Source organism: Mesoplodon mirus (genome assembly GCF_964341445.2).
Source record: "Mesoplodon mirus genome assembly, chromosome: 17".
Lineage (NCBI taxonomy): Eukaryota > Metazoa > Chordata > Mammalia > Artiodactyla > Ziphiidae > Mesoplodon > Mesoplodon mirus.
In genome coordinates this window covers 64,080,398-64,101,681 of record NC_138993.1, presented here as the reverse complement: position 1 = coordinate 64,101,681, position 21,284 = coordinate 64,080,398, and the positions used below count along the sequence as shown (strand labels likewise).

General features: G+C 42.3%; 1 protein-coding gene across 5 annotated transcripts in view; it reads left to right on the top strand.

Annotated features, from left to right (window-relative positions):
* Positions 1-21,284, top strand: part of ABCC4 (ATP binding cassette subfamily C member 4 (PEL blood group)) — a 211,379-nt gene that overhangs the window by 45,396 nt on the left and 144,699 nt on the right. For 3 of the 5 annotated variants that reach the window (XM_082602459.1, XM_082602461.1, XM_082602457.1), the window contains one exon: positions 4,851-5,075. The exons of the other annotated variants lie outside the window; for them this stretch is intronic. In XM_082602459.1, the coding sequence (XP_082458585.1) occupies positions 4,851-5,075 (225 nt within the window). The remainder of the gene's footprint in view (positions 1-4,850; positions 5,076-21,284) is intronic. 5 annotated transcript variants of the gene reach the window in all.

The following is a 21,284-nucleotide window of genomic DNA, read 5'->3' as shown; positions in this document are numbered from 1 at the left end:
TCTAGTTACCCTCTGTCACCATAGAAAGTTTTCCAATATTATTGACTATATTTCCTGTGCTCTACATTACGTTCTCTTGCCTTATTTATATTATAACTGTAAGACTGTACCTTTTAATCTCCTTCACGTATTTCACTCATCCCCCCACCCTTCTCAACCTGTCGTTTTTTAAGAAGTCAGGCAAGTAGGTGACTCATTTTGACAAGACTGCATTTATCATGGTTCAAATTTTAAAAATCTGCTTAGAACCGAAACTTTTTATTACTTTCCAGAAAAGTTGGCTTTTGTGAATGACTCCTCAAGAGTGCTTGTTCTGCTATGATCGCCTGTAAGAAGCAATGAGTTTTCCAAGCCCTTTGTGAAACCAGCCTCTGCCATTCAGAATAGAAGAGGTCTCTTCCCAGAACTTCTGGATAATAAAGTGATCATAGCTTACACTTGTTTTTACGCTGGTTTCAGAGCACTTTGAGCTGTTTGTTGTATTGCATTTAGCTGTCCCAGGATTCCTCTGAGGTCGACAAGGCAAGTATTTCCACAGACAAGGCCCTGGAGGTGCAGGAGGGCACATGATGGGCTTAGGGGGTCATGTGACTGGCAGGTGGCAGCCCTGGGTTCTGAAGCGCAGCATTCTGATTCCTAGGCCAGTGTTCTTTGCATTCTGTCCTGAGGCTTCCTCTCCTGCCACAGCTTCCAGTGCAGGCTCGCGGAGCCAAGACTTTATGAGAACAACTTTTTTTTCTGATAACAGCTCTGTGCTCCTCTTTCAGCAGCTTCCTGCAGTGTGGTTTTTTGGTTTTTTTGGTTTTTTTCCCCCCGGCTGAAGATTTTAAAGAACGTTTCAAAAATACAAAAACAGAATAGTGTTGAAAGGTAGCAGAATGCACCACCCTAGAATATGACTTTCTGGAGTAAAGATTATTTTGAGCTGACTTTTTTTTGAGAAATAGACACAGGGACATTTACATTGATAACTCCATTTGTAAGGGCTTCTCCTTCTCTGTACCTGGAAGAGAAGGTTGGCTCTAAATCACAAAAGAGTCTTGTCAATGAAGATTGGGTTTGCATAAGGAATCCAACTCTACCTTTCTTAACTTGTTTACTCTGCTTTTCCTAGTAACCTCTCATAAGGCTCCCCCCTCCCCCCGTTTAGCTGGAACCTCAGGACTTGTGTTCATATACGTTTTTCTTGGACGTACGATATGTCTCATGGAATTCTGATTAAAACCCTTTGTGGTACTTGTAAGTCATTCAGAGCAGGTCTGTAGGCCCTCCAGACTCAGATGCCATGATGATGCAGGAGAGGAAAATAGCAGATGTTTACATGAGGTTAGTTTCTGCATCCAGAATCTTCCAGGGAGAGGGAATTTAAGGTTCCATCCCTAATCTGTTGAACCTAAACCAGTTCCTGGAGGCTGGGCCTCAGGCCTGTGAGTGCTCTTAACTCCTCGAGGTGATGCAGTCACGATGAAGATCACTGTGGAAAAGAGGAGTGAAGACGGATGTAGAATCCTGACGGTTATTATTTCTCCATACCCACTGCTTTTCCTCCTTAGCCTCTGTATCTTTCTCAACTCTAACTTTGTCACTTCTTCCCCAGTTTCTAAAAATTAACTGCCTATTCATTTTCCCACAAGCTCACTCATTTGTTTCTTTGTGTGTTAGATGGTTTCTATTTCCTGTATTATTTTTTTCCCCTCATGACTCAGAGGTGACGGAGTTGGGCAAGAAATATTTAAAGTACATGGGGGAGGGACTTCTCTGCTGGTCCAGTGGTTAAGGCTCCGTGCCCCCAGTGCGGGGGGCCCGGGTTCGATCCCTGGTCAGGGAACTAGATCCCTCATGCCACAGCTAAGACCCAGTGCAGCCAAATAAAATAAATAAATAAATAAGTAAGCAAGTAAGTAAAGAAAGAAAGAAAGAAGAAGGAAGGAAGGAAGAAAGAGAAAGAAAGAACATGGGGAAACATGGAGGAGAAACTGTACCTACTGGGGAAGTTCTACCATCAACTGTGTAAGAAATACCCCTAAGAAGTAAGAGGTGGGGTTAAATGTGAGGTGCTTTCAGGAGGCTGAATATGAAGGACTCCCCCCAGAAATATTTCCTTGAGAGACTCTTGTGAAACGTCGAACAGTGGGGCTTTGTCGTGTTATATTGGGTTGTTTTAAAAATCCTTTATGGTTTTGCAGTTGTGAAGAATTCTTGTGAAGGAATAAGAAGTACATTCTCAGTTGGTTTGTGGAAAGAATATTCACTGGGTCATAAGTTGGTGCCAAAGATGAAGGGTTTATTGGAGCAATTTTTGACCTTGTTCCTGTTTATCCAGAAAGTTTTCATTTGGTTAGTTTCAGGTTTGATAATGAATATTTTTTCGGTTGTTTTATTTCTCACTAGTTGAGGGTTAGGCTCAGGAACAGACGGCAGTTTAGAAGCTTTGGGCCATGGACTGGCATTACTCTTTTTATTTTTTTAAAGATTATTTATTTATTTATTTAATTCATTTAATTTTTTTGCTGCATCGGGTCTTAGTTGCGGCACATGGGATCTTCGTTGTGGTGTGTGGGCTTCTCTCTAGTTGTGGCGTACGGGTTTCCTCTAGTTGTGGAGCACAGGCTCCAGGGTGCCTGGGCTTTGTAGTCGTGGCGTGCGGGTTCCAGAGCACACGGCCTCTAGTTGAGGTGCACGAGCTCAGTAGTTGTGGCACGTGGGCTTAGTTGCCCCACGGCATGTGGGATCTTTGTTCCCTGACCAGGGATTGAACCTGTGTCCCCTGCATTGTAAGGTGGATTCTTTACCACTGGACCACCAGGGAAGCCCCTGGCATTACTCCTTAATGAGACTGTTTGCTCAACTGAGTTGTTAAAGTCGGTCTCAGTGAAAAAATCATGATGCTTAGGCAGTAGTGACCTGCCTTTATTTTGTACTCTTTTTTGCTGAATTTGTTGCATCTGTCGGTATTCTCTTTGGTGGGTTTCCGACGTTAGGCTCAAACGGAGAATTGAGTAACAGGGAACAGTGATTCCCAAAGATAATTATAAGTTTTTGGAAAGTTTGGGACGGCAAGTGTTACCACTGGGCTTCTGGTGGGGAGCCCCAGGTTTGTAGGTTGCAGCACTGGGCTGCCCTTGGCCGTACGCGGGCTGGGACTGCCCGTGTGCACAGTTTGACCTTCTTGCTTCTCTGTGTAAGCCTCCAGATTTCCACCTCAGTAAATTCTAAACTGTGTTTTTCCATCTACTGTATGAGGGGCTCTTCCATGAGCTCTTAATGCCTCTAGGAGTGAATGAAGGGGCGTGCTGAAAATGTAACGGTGAGCCCTTGTGTCCTTGAGAACTGATTATCTTGTTCTGATCTGCTGACCTTACTCATCATGATTGTTCAACTAAACAGTGTTACCTTACTTGTCTGTAGTAGATGACACGTTCCGTGACCTCATGGAAGGCGAGGCAGTTGGTGCAGCCTGTGAACACGTGTGTAGAGCAAGACCGGAGGGTCGGGGTTTGACGTCACACCGATTTGAGGGACGGGCACAGCTTTCTGTGAATATCCTGATTGGGTACTAGTTGGTTGAGCACAAAATGCATGCTAGTTTTGTTTCGCGTCTGGAGTTTTGGATTCTCCATCCCTTCCCCTTGTGTGTGGGTTCTTCAGCTTCAGACAGAAGAGAACTATCAAATTCAACCTGTCATTTGTTTACCGTGTACGTGTCAGTAAGGAGGGATGGCCTAACAGGAAAGGCCGAGTTCCAGAAAGATTTCCAAACTTCTGGCACTTTGTCTTTTGAGAAGTCTGTGGAGGAAAGGATGTGGAGGGCGGAGGTGTTTACTTTTGGTGACTTGGATTTGTGTTGAGTGTTTGGTTTTCCCTGACAGGGGAGAAGGGTAACTTTGGAGGGGTGAGGAGAGGGAGGAAGCAGGTTATGGGGTGGAGCGGCCATTTGGCAGGGTGGGCACGTGTTGCTGTTGTGCCTTTAGTTTTGGGAAAGAAAATGGCTTTCACTAAGTCTTTCTCAGGAGGTAAGCATCAATGCCTCCGAACTCATTGGTTTAGGATTTTAATTTTTGCCTTGGGGAACAGATGACTGGTAACATTTCTTCCAGACCAGCAGCTGCAGTGTATGGCAGATGGAGAACCACGGATGACATCATTTTTTAGCTTGGCTTCTGTCCTGTTTAATTTTTGACTCCACGGAACATCCCAGCTTCTAGTGGGTAGAGACATATTCACACAGCGCCCCCTGGGGCTGAGAGCCTGCGAACCTCCCAAGCTTTGTTCCTTTGTGATGCTCCCGCAGAAGCTGGGCTCCATTCTCTTGATCTTTGGACATGTGGAGTCTGGGTTGGGAAAGAGTGGATGTGTTTATGCCACTGTCTCATTTCATAAAGGCTCTTAAAACAGAAGATGATTGCAAGAGCATGTCTCCTCTACATGAACCATCTTGACTTTCTGCTGGGCTGGGACGTCGAGAGTACAGGGGGCCGGGGCAGGCTGCCAGCAGGGCTTGTTCATAGGGAAGCAGATTTCTTACCCTTCTTCAGCTTATCTTCGGCTAAGACTTACTTGGTAGTTTGCCAAATGCTTTCTAAAGCACCGGTTGTAATATTTATTGAGCATCCACAGTGTACGAAGCGCAATGTACTAAGGCTTTATTGTCTTTGTAAAATTTTTGCTTAAGGTTAAAACTGTTGTCTGCTTGTGTTATAGAAGATAGTGGATTTTCCTCTTAGGTTAACCATGAATGTTGCATTTTGTCAAAATGCCTTTTTAACAAGTAATAATAAAAGTAAAGCTTGTGTTACGAAAAACTGGTTTGGCTTGTATTTCTAATTACGGCTTTTTTTCTTTCCTTTTAGGAAAGCACCAGAGTAGTTCAGCCCATAATTTTGGGGAAAATTATTGGTTATTTTGAAAACTACAATCCCACTGATTCTGCTGCTTTGTACGAAGCCTACGGCTATGCCGGAGTGCTGAGTGCCTGCACGCTCGTTTTGGCCATTCTGCACCACTTATACTTCTATCATGTGCAGTGTGCGGGGATGAGGTTAAGAGTAGCCATGTGCCATATGATTTACCGCAAGGTAAGTGTCATGCGGAACCAAAGTGTGTACCTTTCCTGAAGTATTTGGGAAAGTGTTCTGTAAAGTAAAAATTTTATAACTAGTAAGAACTGTGAAACACTACATCGTACACGTGTAACTTATATAATATTGCACATCAAGTATACTTCAGCAAAAAAGTAAGAAAAACACATTGTACCCAGGGAAAAAAATTTTTTTTTGATGACTGTACTCATTTACACCATACTACAGAGGCTTGCTATTTGCATCAAGCCAATTTTGTTGTTTAAGCAAACCTTACAAAAATATAATGAAGAGATTTCTGTTGAGATCAGGTCAGGGCTGCTTTTGATAACTTTCATTCACACTCCACTGCATCATATGCAGTAAATTTGTAATGAAGTCTATAAGCATCAGAGTTATCTAGTTGATTTTTACTGTTTTCATGCCTAAATCTCATAGTGGTATTTATGGAGACTCAGTTGTTGTTCATGAAAACCTTTATTAACACAGAGTTGTATTTAATAGTAAGCTTCAGTGATTGGATCTATAAAATTAAATCTAGGAGAAAAGAATGTATTTGAGAAAGGAAATGTTTGTATTTTTAAGTGACCCGTCTAATCATATTCATTATAATTATGTTAACTAAAGAAAAATGTAAATGGAGTCCATGCTACATATAGACTCACTCATTGTGTTGTAGAGTTGTGATTGTTCATGACATTATTAAAGAAAATAGGTGTTTGGGATAAAACTTGAAAATTTTCATTGTTTTTAGTAATTTTGGGGAGAATTTGTTACCGTTCATTCAAAGTCTTTTTCTTACTACATTTCCCTTTTTTCTTTAGTATGTATTATAGCAGTTTTAATAAGACCTGGTTTGATGTTTTCAGTGCTTTTGTATTGAGAAATGCCCATAGAATTATTCCATAGATTACCCTGGTCTTAACTAGTATAAAAAGAGTAAGGATTTCAGGTGTTTTTACAAAGGAATTGCCACCGATACACCAGTGTCAAGAGCTGAAGGTTCTTCATAAACTTTATCCTGGATATCTCTTTTACCTATTTACTTTTTTAAGAATTTTCATTTGACTGTATTGTGTACTTGAAATTTACTGACATAGCAGATACACACACAAAGGACAAGTACATAATGGACATGTTAAGTGGTTTTACTACAGTAATTATTTCCCACTGTATATTTATGTCAAAGCAACATGTTATACACCTTAAATGTATACAATTTTTATTAAAAAACAATTAAAATCGTCCTTGAAAGCCAAAACCAAACAATTTAAAATTTTCACTTCTTTTACCTAGTTGCTACTTATTTCGACCTTCTGTTTCTTGGGAGTACTTTTCTTGGCAAAATGGAAGATGTGTCATCATCTTTTCTTGAGCAGAGTCTTGTGAATCTCGGGGGTCTCTGGACCCAGGGACCTGGCATCTCACTGTCTGTGTTTGGCTACAGCATCTGAGCCGGTTTCCTCCTGGGTGACATGGAAATGGCAGTGGTGCCCGTACACTCTAGTCAGGGGGTCTTCCTTGTCGTTCATCATCATCTTTGTTATTCCGTGGCACCGTCTACTATTTAGGAGATGGATACTCAGATTCCCACAAATTAGCTAGATGCTTGTCTTTCCAGATCATGCTTAGCTCCCATAAATAAATAGGAAATTTCACCAGAAGTGCACTGTGAAAACTTTTCATTAGGTCTGATGGTTCAGTCAAGCAGACCGCTCTTTGCTGCACAGGTGAGCCATTGTCCGTCCACCTGTTTTTCTTCCTCTTCCCACTAACACTTGGAAACGTTGTGCCATTGGGAAATCTGATATAATCTGGCACATTTGCTTAGATGAATGTAAACATGTCCCAAAGCCATTAATTTGCTGGCTCGATTAGGGTAAGAGAATTGTTCTTTACGAAGTCAGCTATTGTTGGGATTATACCATAGACGTGACCTGAAATTCCAGAAACGTGGGAAAGACCAGTTTCCTCATGCACAGCCTTACATCTAGGATCCTTTTCAGGAGTAGAAATATGACACTTCTTAGCAGGTTACAGGTGGGCTAGTTCCTTAGGGGAAAAGCTGGTGCTGCAGAGCAGCTCTGAAAAGCCCCTCTGATCTTTGGGGTTTATGCTTACGCCTCCCCCCCGCCAACCCGACCCCCTCCCCACCACTAATCCCTGGTCCTGGGGAGAAATCAGTTTGGGTGTTAGAAATGGAATGGTCGCTAAGTCACAGTTGTAACTTTGAATGATCTTGTGGGATGTATCATATATAAGAATGACTTGTCTTTTATCTACCTTTCAACTGCTTTGGTAAAATTACTTTTGATCACTGCTTTTTAAAAAAATTGTCATAAAATATACACAACATCAAATTGTCCATTTTAACTCTTTTTAAGTGCACTGTTTAGTGACATTAGGCACATTCACATTGTTGTGCAGCCATCATCGCTATTCGTCTCCAGGACTTTTTCATCTTCCCAAACCGAACCTCTGCACCCATTAAACACTAACTCCCCACCCCCTCTCCCCTCAGCCGTCACCATTCTACTTCTCTCTATGAATTTGACTGCTCTAGGTGCCTCACAGAAGTGGAATTATACAGTGTTTGTCATTTTGTGTCTGGCTTATGTCATGTAGCACAGTGTCTTCAAGGTTCATCCATGTTGTAGCAGGTGCCAGCATTTAATTCCTTTTTAAGGCTGAATAATACTCCATTATAGGTTTTGTGTATCCCTTCATCTGTCAATGGACACTTGGGTTGTTTCTACCTTTTGGCTATTGTGAATAATGCTGCTGTGAGCATGGGTGTTCAAATATTTATTCAAGTCTGTGCTTTCAGTTCTTTTGAGTACATCCCCAGGAAGTTGAATTGCTGTATTATATGCTAATTTTATGTTTAGTATTTTGAGGAACTTCCATACTCTGTTCCACTGCGGCTACATCATTTTACATTCACGCCTGATCATTGATTTTTCTGTTTAACCTGAGGACTAAATGAGAAGTTTTTATGACCTGCGACATTTTGTTTGGATCAGTGGCTCCAGTTGTTGGTTTGTTGACACAGCTCATGATGGCCTCTTCAGGTTCCTGAAATCTCTAGGGCATTTTTTCGAACTTCTGACCAAATAAAGGGATTGTGGAACACGGGCTCTGTTTTGTGTAAAGTCAGCAGACTGGCATTACAAACACAGGTTCCCCAAAGGAATAGTGCTTGAAACATTATATTCGCTCATTTTAGAAAATCACCCCCAGTCCCTGGTGATATTCCCAGCATGAGTTGCTGTCATTTTTACAGGGAGACCAGTGTCTCAATTCCTATCTTTCTTTGTTCTTGGTTGGGACAGAGAAGGAGGAGAGCTCATCCGGCTTCAAATCTCAAAGGGTAATAACTTCCCCAGCTCAGAGCATGGGAGGTGGGCCCGGGCTGGGGGAAGATGGTAACTTCAAGCAAGCTGAGAGCCTGGATTGAAGACAGCTGTTGATCCCCAACCCCAGTCAGTAGTGAGAATGTATCTCCCGATTTCCAATCCTGACCTTGTCTTCGTGCCTGAATGTTACAGGTGTTCTGACCTGGGGCAGACAGCATGATCATCTCTCTAAGCAGGTTGATCTTGTCATGTGGCACAGAGGTTTTCTGTATTATAAAATGCACAGGGCACAGACATTTTTCCTTAAGAGGCACCTTCATAGCCCGGTGGACTGTAGGTTTCCTGACTTGGTGTGCAGTCTGTAGAGCTGTGGCCGTTCCCCGTGGTGGGTCCTGATGATGGGTTGGTTTGCTCTGAGCGCCAGGTGAAGCCAGAGCAGATAGTCGTTGAATTCACTGAGTGTCCTCTTCTGCTTGTGTACCCAGTGCAGACTGACTTGCAGAATCTAATTAGTTTGAGCAGATTTCTTATTGTGGCTGAAATCATCACTCTCTTTAGTGTTACCCAAAGGATCGTTTGTTTGCAGGAGAGATTTGTCATTCTTTGTTTCAGCTTCTAAGATGAGTTGACTCCCTGCAAACACCCTAATTTCCCTTTATCCTTTATTGTAGATCTGTCGTAGAAGAATTTATGTACAGTTAATCCTGGATATTTGTAGATTTTGTGTTTGGAATTCGCCTACTTGCTAAAATTTATTTGTAATTCTAAAAATCAATACTTGGGGCTCTTTCATGGTCCTCTGTGGGTGTGCACATAGTCTCTTAAGTTTTTTTGTCATCTGACATGCATATTCCCAGCTGGGGTGAAAACAATATGTTCCTGTTTTCATACTATGGAACAGATGCCCTCTTTGTGGTCTACTTAGTGCCTCGCTTGCCACATTTTTGTATTTTTTGGGGGGTGATTTTGCAGTTTAAAATGGCCCCTAAAGAGGGCTGAAGTGCTGTCTTGGTGTTCCTAAGCTGAGGAAGACTGTCATGTGTCTTACGGAGAAAATATGTGTGTGGGTGAGTAAGCTTGGTTCAGGTATGTGTTATAGTGCTGCTGGCTGTGAGGCCAATGTTAATGAATTTACAACAGCGATTAAATAAGGTTAAGTAGAAACATATGTAAGACAAGGTTATGTAAGTATTGAGGAGATGGTGAAGATGTTGTTACCAAAGGCTGCCAGAACCCTCGCCCTGTGTTTCCCTCAGGAGCAATGAACATTCACTAGTTCACATTCATAGTGACTGTGGAACATGACCATTGTCAGTAATGAGAGTCGGCTACTGGCCCAAGGAGGTTGTTTCTATAGATCAGCATCCTGCCTAGAGAAATATTCTTACTTACCTCCGATCTGTTTTCAGTCATCTAAGTGATGTAGTTCTATTTTCAGTTTGGGGGGACATACATGCTCGTTGTATCCGCACTATTTCTATTTCAGGTAACCATCATCTTTCTGAGTGAAGGACCCTTTCTCTTTCCTTTAATCCTGTTTCTTAAGACTCCCTCCTCCTCTCAACCATTTTATTTCTATTTCAGACACTTCAGCTCAGTCATATATATATAAATTTATTTTTATTTTTGGCTGCGTTGGGGCTTCATTGCTGAGCGCGGGCTTTCTCTACTTGCGGCGAGGGGGTTGCTCACTGCAGTGGCTTCTCTTGTTGCGGAGCACGGGCTGTAGGCGCACGCAGACTTCAGTAGTTGCAGCCTATGGGCTCAGTAGTTGTGGCTCGCGGGCTCTAGAGCACAGGCTCAGTAGTTGTGGCACATGGGCTTAGTTGCTCCGCGGCATGTGGGATCTTCCCGGACCAGGGCTCGAACCCGTGTCCCCTGCATTGACAGGTGGATTCTTAACCACTGAGCCACCAGGGAAGTCCCAGCTCAGTTACATTTTAAGAACAGTGGTCAGGACAGCAGGCATCCTTTCTCACAGAGCCTAAGCAGGAAGCAGAAGGAGACCTTCCAGGATGCAGGGAATGACCAAGTTGGCAGACTCCTCCGAGCGATGCCTGCTGTCCTGTGCGTAAATGGAGCCTGACTTTAAAAAAATCTACGCACTGAGTGTGCTAAGTGCGAGCAGGGAAGCAAGGGCTCACCCCCTGCAGCACCTCCCTCTTCATCCCACCCAGTTTCATCTCCCCCTGAATTTGCTCCTTGGAGTGCGGAAAGCAGAGAGTAGAAAGCTTTGTCACTGTCTCAGCCATGTGATGTTGTGTTCATAGTTCTCAGAACTTTTGTTTTTTATTTAAAGCTAATTCTGCTTCGGTACAGACGGTATATTGCTTTAAATTTAGACCGGACAATATGAAATGACAGATGTTCAACTGATTCGGGCTTATAAAACAGCAATTTCATATGATTCAATCTAGTATCTTGCTTACTAGTCTGTGGTTGTATTATATTTTCTTTCTGAAAATATTGAGGGACCAGCATCTTGGGTATTGTTAAAGTGAAACAGTGTGGTATTTATGGAAATAGAGTGACTCCCTTGAAGCACGTGATACTTTGTTTGGACTTTCTCTTCTAATGGTATCTTCTAACTTTCTGACAAAATTAGAATGAACTAGTAATGCTTCTTACACTGTTCCACAGTTTTAAAATATTTTAAACACACTTTTTTCCTTATTTCTCTTTTATTTCTGATATAAACTGGAATTGGATCTGTGCATTTTGTGAAGAGTTAATCTCATCAGGGGGCAATTGGCAGTTCTAATTTGCTAGGGGAGAGCTAAGAGGAGCCATTGGGTGAAGGTTTAATTTTCTGTGGGTGCTCCTAACAAAGCAGGTTAAGGAAGGAGAGGAGAGGCTGTTTGGTTTAGCTTTGTTCAAAGGGGATATTTCTGCCGCTGGAGGGTAACGGGTGTCAACTGTACTCTACCACCTGATAACTAACTGTCTGCCGTGTGGGGTGCAGTGCAAGCTGGAAGGGAATGCTTAGCTCAGTGATTCCCAAACTGCTGCACGATGGATTCATGAAAATTTAAAAACAACACTGATACCCAGGCCCTCTCCGCAGGCATTCCATTTTAATTGGTATGGGGGGAGATTTTATTTTATTTTATTTTTCGCATGCAGCATGTGGGATCTTAGTTCCCTGATCAGGGATCGAACCCGTGCCCCCTCAGTGGAAGCGCAGAGTATTAACCACTGGACCGCCAGGGAAGTCCTTTTTTTTTTTCTCTCTCTCTTTTATTTTTTTTTTTTTGTATGGGGGAATTTAAAAAGATGCTAGGTAATAGCCATAGGCCTCAAATGCATGTTCAGCTTAATTTTTTTTCTTATGTCTTATAACCAAGATCTTCCAGTACATAGGGTTATCATGTGGGCTGCAAGTTTAACCTTTCTCAGTGGAGATACCCTTTCGAAACTGCAGCTGTAGACCTGAAGGGTGGTGGCTGCTCTATAGTCCTCCTGTGTCTCAGATTCTGCGCTGGGAATCTTGTGTGCACCGAGCGATCAGGTGTTGAGCCAGGTGCACAGGTACTTTGTAGAAGACATTGTGGCAGGTCGGATAGGGTAGAAGACTGTGAGTGTGGACTCTGAGAACAGCCAGACCTGAGATCCAGTCCTCACTTTGCTGTTTGCTACACTGTGAGTGAACTCACTTCTCAGGGCCTCAGTTTCCTGAGTTTAAACATTGGAGTAGAGAATATCTGCTTCATGGGGTTTTTTGAGCATTGGATAAAATAACTCCTGCAAAGCACTTTTTACAGAAGTCATTTATTAAATTTAGGAGGGTGGGCATCATAAGCATAACAAGACTCTGTAGTTTGACTGCTTTTGTATGAAGCCCAGCTTTCCTCTTTGTAGATGTCTGCCTTAGGCAAACTGCTCTAAGCCTTAATTTCCTCGTTTGTAACAGTACCCAACTCTTAAGGTTGTAGAGAGGATTAAATGAGTCCATCTGTGTAAAGCATTTAACATAGTGCCTGGCATCTAGCTAATGTTCAAACGTTCCTATCATCTTTATTGTTGGCACTCAGTCACAGAAGGGTCAAATACATAATATAATCAGATGAAATAGCAGTACGGGTGCTAAGTGGTACACAAGTGTACAGACTTAATGGTTTAGGAAAGGATTCCTCCAATTGGTGGAGGGGGTGTCTGTGTGTTTGTGTATGTGTGTCTATGTGTATTTACATGTGGTGGGGGGCGTTCCATGCATTGAGCAGTGTTGAGATGGAAAGTTGAAACAGTTTATTCAGGGAATTGTGGAAGTACAGTTGGCATAAACATTTAGGAGAGCACTAGACTCCAAGGTCCACTTAGAAAGGAATATTGGGACCAGGTGTTGGAGGGCCTTGGTCATGAGTTTAAGGACCTTGGATTTATTTAGTTGGCAGAGGGGAACCCCTGGAAATTTTTAGTAAGGTAGTAAATGCTCAGAGCAGTGATTTAGGAAAATGCACCTGAAGCCTGTTGTACATGGCCATGCATGAAGTTGCAAGGGATCCTCATGAAGATAATGGTCGGAAAGGAAGTCAGGTCTGGGAGGTGCAGTCCGAGTATCTTACAAGCCATTCATTCACTCATTCTTTCATTCATTAACTCTTACCATTTTGGCTATTTGATGAAGCACTTAGTTCTCAATAACTGCTCCTGATATCCCAGAGATGAGAGTACTAGGTCATTGTAAGAATATAATAATGTCTTATTTCATCTCATGTATATGTGAACTGATCTAGTAAAACAGTGGGCAGAAATACATGTTAGACAAAATAGCAAAATGAGTTAGTATGTAGACCTTTTAATTCATTGAAATATTCATGAGAGATGGAGAAAAGAAGAATAGAAAGGAGCCAGATCTGAGCGATCAATTATAGAAGGGGAGAAAAGTGTTCGTTAGGAAATCATAGTTCTAATAGGAATCCACAAAGCTCTCAGTCTCTTAAGTATTGCTGTTTTTGCTTACCATTATTCCAAAAATTTGGGAGGAAATATCCCAAATGCCACCATCCTATAATGGCAGGTATCATTTTGCAGATTCTTTTCCAGTCTTTATCTAGCCACACATATCCATACACTTACAGTCTTACGATGTATACAGCTTGTGTCCAGTTTGGTCACTGTATTGACTGCACTGTTACCTCCTCACTGGCTGCATTGAGAGTCCATCTGACAGACTCCCTGTGTTTGCTAGTCTCAGGGTAAAAGATGTCTATATTCATGGCCTTACATGGAGTGTCTCTTTGGTCCATGTTTTGGGATATGCCAAAGTTACCTTCAGATGGGATTTTTTGTTGTAATCGTTTATGGGAGAGTGAGTACGGCAGCGCACCGTTCCACTTGAGCTGTGCCGTTCTCATAGTGACAGTGTGAGTCCCCCCTGGAGGTGGGCTGTGTGTGACCCGGGGTAATAGGTTTTTACTAGCTGCCAGTCTGAAAGCAAATTGGCAATACTTGCTTCCTTTCAAAACTTCCCCAACAACAACAATAAAATTCCTACACCCTTCCGTCAAAAGTTAATGTAACTAAATTCCTAAGATTTGGGTATATGATACACTTTAACACTGAGTCTTCTGTTTTCATGTAACTAAAGTTCTGTTTCTCTTCACTATTTTTTAATCAACTCGAGTATTTTACATAAATGCACACATTTGTGCATTTGATTTTTGACAAATGTATACACTTGGAGTGTATGTATAGCAGTTTCTTTAAACCTTTCAAAATGGAATGTCTGTGTCAACTTTGTTTTTACTATGAAGAGTGCCTTCTTTTTTGCGTGTGTTACATTTTTAAATTTCTTTGCATGTCTAGGACTTATACATTGTTTATTGGACGTTATGAAAGCTCCCTTGTAGGTTTGCCTTCTGATGTTCTTCTGAAGAGTGTTGAATTTTGCCCACATCTGTCTTTGAACTTGTGTAGGCTTGGTTTGATGCTTTGTTAGGTTAGATCTTTGGAAGTCCTAAGGTGTTTTTCCCAAGTTTGTCTAACATGTGGGCCTCCACCTTCATGCCCCATGTTTCTTGTGGGTCTTCTTAGGCCTTGGTGTTAGTCTTTTCTAGGACAAGTCTAGAGTAAGTCTGTTTTAGAGAAGGGCTTCTATTTTTATTTATTTATTTATTTATTTAGAAGATGGGGGTAGGAGTTTATTAATTAATTAATTTATTTCTGCTGTGTTGGGTCTTCGTTTCTGTGCGAGGGCTTTCTCTAGTTGTGGCAAGCAGGGGCCACTCTTCATCGCGGTGCGCGGGCCTCTCACTATCGCGGCCTCTCTTGTTGCGGAGCACAGGCTCCTGATGTGCAGGCTCAGTAGTTGTGGCTCACGGGCTTACTTGCTCCACGGCATGTGGGATCCTCTCAGACCAGGGCTCGAACCTGTGTCCCCTGCATTAGCAGGCAGATTCTCAACCACTGCACCACCAGGGAAGCCCTTAGAGGAGGGTTTCTAAACCTCAGCAGTACTGACTGCCATTTAGGGCTGGATACTTCTTTTTATGTGTGTGTGTTAGGGGGATGGGGGGAAGAGTAGGGGGCTACCTTGTGCCCCGAGGCTCCCAAGATCCCTTCTTTTGGTAAACCTCTTTATTGGCTGGCGTCTTGCCCTGGAGGAGCCTGCCAGCTGCGCCAGCTGACTCAGTCTCTGGCCTCTGCCTCGGCTCCATGGGACTCCTGTGCTCTTTGGACCCCAGTTCGCTGCCACAGTTGTGAAGTGGCTGAGAGCCAGGGCAGTGACCGTGTTCACCTCGTGGGTGTCCCTTTTCTCAAGGATCAGTCTCGTACTGCCAGTTATCCAGTGCCTATCAATGTGGCTGCAGTGGAAGTGGGGCTATTCCACTATCAGCTACTCAGCCATTCATCAGAGCAGCAGTCTCTCCACTGCTTTTAATAGCTTAGTATATTCGCCTGTTCGAGGGACCTCATGTAATGTGGAATCATACAGGAGTTGTCCTTGGGTGACTGGCTTATCACTTTGCATAATGTCCTCAAGGCTGGTTTACTTTTTTGAAAAGGTGGAGGTCATACATTGACTCAGTATTCACTGGAAAAAATTTTACCGCTCACCATGATCCTCAGCTGCGGTGGTGATGAACTTTGAGTTCGTTGTGGAAGAAAAAAGGAAGGCGATTCAGAGAGAACTGCACCCTCTCTGGCGGCCTTTCTGAGCAAGTGGCTCTGCCTTAGCTCTGTTTTGAAGTCCTCATCTCCTCCTTCCTTCTCCCCCTGGGACTTATCAGCTGAACTAAGTCATTTTCTTTACTCTGGATTTCTGGGAGTTTACAGCTGCGGGTACCTGGCTGCTACTTTGTACGCTCCACTCCAATGAGGAGGGGAACGTGGGATTTAGGAAAATGGAATTGGGTAAAGAGTGTGTTAGGTGGCTTTCTGGGAGGAGCTTGTCCTGCTTGCTCTGTGCATTTTTCTTCTAATTCCTTTATATGCATCGACAAGAGAAATTAAGGCATCACTGCTCTTGGTATGTTTGGTTGTAAAACTGTATGTTGTGAATGAATCATTATTTAGGCAGCATCTCTTACTTTTGTCATTTTTTCCCCTTTCTGCTCCAGAGGTATCTTCATTTTCTGAAAGCTTCCAAGATGGTGTTTAGGGGAAGGGGTAATGCAACTAGTTTTGTGTTTTTACAAAAGTGTGCACCGTTGGTTACTTTAGGTTCACTGTCCTCCCCAAGATCAATACTTTTATAAATATACAACATTAGGAAAAAGGAAAACCACCCTTTTAAAATATTCCTCATTTTGACAAATTCTCAGTAAAATTATGTACCCTGGGTGAGTTATAGTAGGTATATTGTTTACCTCTTGTATTCTTTTGGTCTGAAAGAAGGCAGATAAATGATAAGCAGAATAGTTGGAAAATTCTTTATAGACAAAATGATTCTCAGTATAGTTGCTATAAAAACTTAGCATATGGCCTCGTGTAAATTCTTACAACTGGGCATGCCATTTTTTTTTTTTTTTTTCTTTTTTTTTTGTGGTACGCGGGCCTCTCACTGTTGTGGCCTCTCCCGTTGCGGAGCACAGGCTCAGCGGCCATGGCTCACGGGCCCAGCCGCTCCGCGGCATGTGGGATCTTCCCAGACCGGGGCACGAACCCGTGTCCCCTGCATCGGCAGGCGGACTCTCAACCACTGCGCCACCAGGGAGGCCCTGGGCATGCCATTTTTTAAAAAGTTTGTTTATTTATTTATTTGGCTGCGTTGGGTCTTTGTTGCTGTGCGCGGGGTTTGTCTCTAGTTGTGGCGAGCAAGGGCTACTCTTCATTGCGGTGCGCAGGCTTCTCATTGCGGTGGCTTCTCGTTGCTTAGCACGGGCTCTAGGTGCGTGAGCTTCAGTAGTTGTGGTGCGTGGGCTCAGTAGTTGTGGCACATGGGCTCTAGGCGCGCAGGCTCAGTAGTTGTGGTGCTCAGACTTCGTTGCTCCGTGGTATGTGGGATCTTCCCGGACCAGGGCTGGAACCCGTGTCCCCTGCATTGGCAGGCGGATTCTTAACCACTGCGCCACCAGGGGCGCCCCTGAGCATGCCTTTTTTTTTTTTTTTTTTTTTTGACCCCCCTGTACGCGGGCCTCACTGTTGTGGCCTCTCCCGTTGCGGAGCACAGGCTCCGGACGCGCAGGCTCAGCGTCCTTGGCTCACGGGCCCAGCCGCTCCATGGCATGTGGGATCTTCTCGGACCGGGGCACGAGCCCGCGCCCCCTGCATCGGCAGGCGGACTCCCAACCACTGCGCCACCAGGGAAGCCCCCATCTTCTGTTTTAAAGGACTATTGGAGAACGGTTTGCGGAGCGTTTCTATTAAAATGAAGATTGGATTCTTAAAGGGATAATACTTTTCACCAGTCTGGAAAACTCAATTCTGTGGAAAGAACGTTCTTTTCTCCTCTGCTACTTTGATGGTTACATTTATCTGCCCACACTTGGGTTTTGTGTTTCACGAAGTCTGCTGATTTAAAATAATGGAGGAAGGACACACTGTTTATTTTTCAAATGAATGACTAATATTTCTTGCATTTCTTTTTTAAAAAGTTGAACAAAATCGATGTTTTGGCCTAGATAATAGAGTCCCCTTATGACCCCATATGTAATTTACCACCCCCCACCTCCCATGCCATAGGAACCCACCGTAAACAGATCCTTGCTTGGGTGGAATTTGCAGTTCGCAATTCATAATATTGTTCTTAAAGGCCATGCGGATTCTAGTATGATAAGTAATTAGATATTCAGATTGTTTTCCAGTTTTTAGGTATTAACAAACAACAGTGCAATGAACCTGATTAAAGCTAAACCTTTGGGACATCCTTAATTTCGCAGGGTGTATACATTTTAAGCCTTTTGATATGCCAGATTTCCTTCTAGAGTCAACTGTTTACGTTCTCTTTCGTGAAATGAGATGGCCCTACACCCTTGCCAAACGTGGATGTCACATTTTGAGTTTCTTTGAATTTGAGTATTTGCGAGTTTTCATTAGCCTTTTGTGTGTTTTGTAGTGAATTTCCTGTACATGTTCTTTGCCCTTTAAAAAAATTGGTAGGCTTTTATAATATAATTCTTATCTATATTTAGGTGTTCTTGATTTATTAAAGATTAATAGCTTACTAACTAATTTAGCCTCTGACATACATGGTGCAAATTTGTTTCCAGTTTGTTTGCCTTTTATTGTCCTCATGGTGGAACTGTTTTGCTTTCACAAGGAAAAGAGATTTAACCAAATAGTATCCCCTTGTAAAATGTCAACTTAAAGAAAATATAGAACCAAAACATTAGCATTTATTTGTATGTTTTTCTCTACACTGGACGTGACGTGTTTTAAACTATAACATATACATTTTATTAGAACTGAACTTTAATTTTCTACATTAATGAGCAGTGTGTGGACTGAAAAAAAAAAGCACAACCTAGAAGTTGAGAGTTATATTTTATTTAGCGGACTCTGTCAGGACCTCAAGCCCTGGAGACAGGACGCTCAGATCACTCTGAGGGACTATTCTGAAGAGCAAGGGGGGTGCAGGGGCCGAGGCAGGATACAAAGGGGTTTTTGCAACAAGGACTGGGCAGTCAGAACATCAAAAGATTACTGTTCATTAAAGAAAACCAGACATCTCAAGGTAATGAAATTAGCTCTTTTCGGTGTATAGCAAGATGCAAGTCTGGACCCATTGAAATCGTTCCTTTGATACGCACCCCAGCTATCTCTGGGCCAATATCCTGTGCTTTCTCATCCTTAGTCTCCTCAGGGTGCACGACAGGGGTGGCTGCAGCAGTTGACTGCTTCATGACCAGCCAGCATTCTGTTTCCATCCCGAGTTCCCTCAGGGGACCGGCAGTAATGTGGCAGCTTGATGGCTGCAACATCCTTTGTTTAATGACTTGGCAGGTAACATTTCTCTCCTTCACAAGTTGTAACTTTGCTTCATTAAAAACAAAAACAAAATAACTGAGTGCCCATTCTTTGTCAGGTATGAATACTTGCAGTTTATTTTCTTATGTGCAAAATAGGAAAAAATTCTTACAAATAAGGTTGTTTTCTTTTCAGTGTCTGGCTTGTAGTATGTGCTGAATAAATGGTAGCTGTTTTTATGATCATGATGACATAAATGACTATGATGTCTGTGCACTCAACTAGCTGATAGCTCTTGAGGGCAATAGACATGCAATTGATTACCCATATTTCTTATTTCCCTTGTGATATTTTATTTGTTTCCAATATTAACATTGGAAATATGTTAATTTCCAAATAGTTGGGCTTTTTAGATAAGATATAAATTATTGATTTCTAATTTAATTCTTGCCATCAGAGAACATTCTGCATACCATTTTTATATTTAGAAATTTATTGAGATTGATTTTATGGCCCCAGCATATGGTCTTGGTGAATTTACAATGTGTACTTGAAAAAAACCTGTCCTGTAATTGCTGGGTGTGGTGTTCCATACATGTCAGTTAGATTAAGTTGGTTACTTGTTATTCATATCTTCTATATCGTTACTGATTTTTTTTGGGGGGGGGAGTGTCTACTTGTTACGTTTACTGAGAAGGAGGATGTTAAAATCTCTGCTATGATTGTGAGGTTTTCTGATTTTTCTCCATAGTTCTGTTGTTGTCTCATATATGTTGCAGCGCAGTAATTGGATCCACACACATTTCGGAGTGGTGAATTGACTATCCTGTCGTTATGAAAAGTCCTTCGTAATCTCTGGTGGTTTACGTCCTTGACTCAGAACCACTTTGCTAATACTGTAGCCTCACATGATTTCTTGCGCCCGCTGTTTGCACGCCACGTCTTTTTCCATCCTTTTGCCGTGACGTGCATCTCACATATACGGCGGGCGGGATCTTTCTTTTATTCGTCCCGTGTGCGCGCGGCGGTCTCTGGCCGTCAGCTGGACCGTCAGTATGTTTGCGTTTAGTGTAAGTGGTGGTGTGATGGGGCTGAAGCCGTTTACTTACTGTTAATTTTCTCTTTGTTTCATCTTCCTTTTTTTTGGGGTGGCAGTTCTCCATTCCTGACTTATTTCAATCAGATATTTTTTAATATTCCATTTTGATTCCTTCATTGGCTTTTTAGCAGTATCTTTTATTTTTAATCTTGCTTTAGTGATTAAAATAGGCATCTTGGGCTTCCCTGGTGGCGCAGTGGTTGAGAGTCCGCCTGCCTATGCAGGGGACACGGGTTCGTGCCCCGGTCCGGGAAGATTCCACATGCTGCGGAGCGGCTGGGCCCGTGAGCCATGGCCGCTGAGCCTGCGCGTCCGGAGCCTGTGCTCCGCAACGGGAGAGGCCACAACAGTGAGAGGCCCGCGTACCGCAAAAAAAAAAAAAAAAAAAAAATAATACAATCTCTTATATTTACCCACGTGTTTGTTTGTCATTTTGGTTTCTCTATTTTTCTACAACTGAATTTCCATCTGGTACCATTTCCCTTTAGCTTGAAGAATATCTGTTATAATTTCTTACAGATCAGGTTGGGTGGTGATAAAGTCTCTGAGACTTTATCTGAAAATGTCTTAATTTCACCCTCATCATTTGAAGGATATTTACTTTTGTTGGTTATAGAATTTGGGGTTGACAGTTATTTTTTTCTTTCAGCACTCTATAAATTTTGTTCCACTATCTCCTCCTCCTTTTAAACTGAGGTATAATTGATATAGAGCATATTAGTTTCAGATATTCAGCAAAATGATTCAGTATTTTTGTGTGTGTGTATATATATATATATATAGTGTATAGTATGTATGTGTATATGTGTGTGTGTATATATAAATGATCACCACAGTAAGCCTAGTTAATATCCATCACCACACATAGTTACAGAATTGAGTTTGTTAAGTCAGCTATTAGTTGTATTATTTTTCTTCTGTATGTAGTGCGGTGTTTTTTGTGGGCTGCTTTCAAGACTGTTACTTTCTGGTTTTCAGCATTTTGACTGTGATGTGCCCAAGCATAGGTCTCTTTGTTTTGATCCTTTCTGGGGTTTGCTAAGATTCTTAGGTATCTAAATTAATCTTTTCTACCAAACTTGGAAAAATTTCAGCCATTATTCCCTCAAATATTTTTTTCTTCCCTATTTTGTCATCTTCTCCCATGACTCCAATTACATGTGTGTTTCATTGCTTGTATGGTCCCATTGAACCCTTGGCTTTCTTTTCTTCAATCAGTCTTGCTCTCGCTCTCTGTTTTCTGTTTGTTCTTCAGGTTGTAAACTTAAAGAAAGGCTTAATGAATCTGGGCACAGAGCAATGGAAATTATCTGATATTAAAGTTATCTAGTGAATTTTTCATATTGTACTTTTTAGTTCTAGAATTTCCGTTTGCTTCTTTTTGATAATGTCCATCTCTCTTCT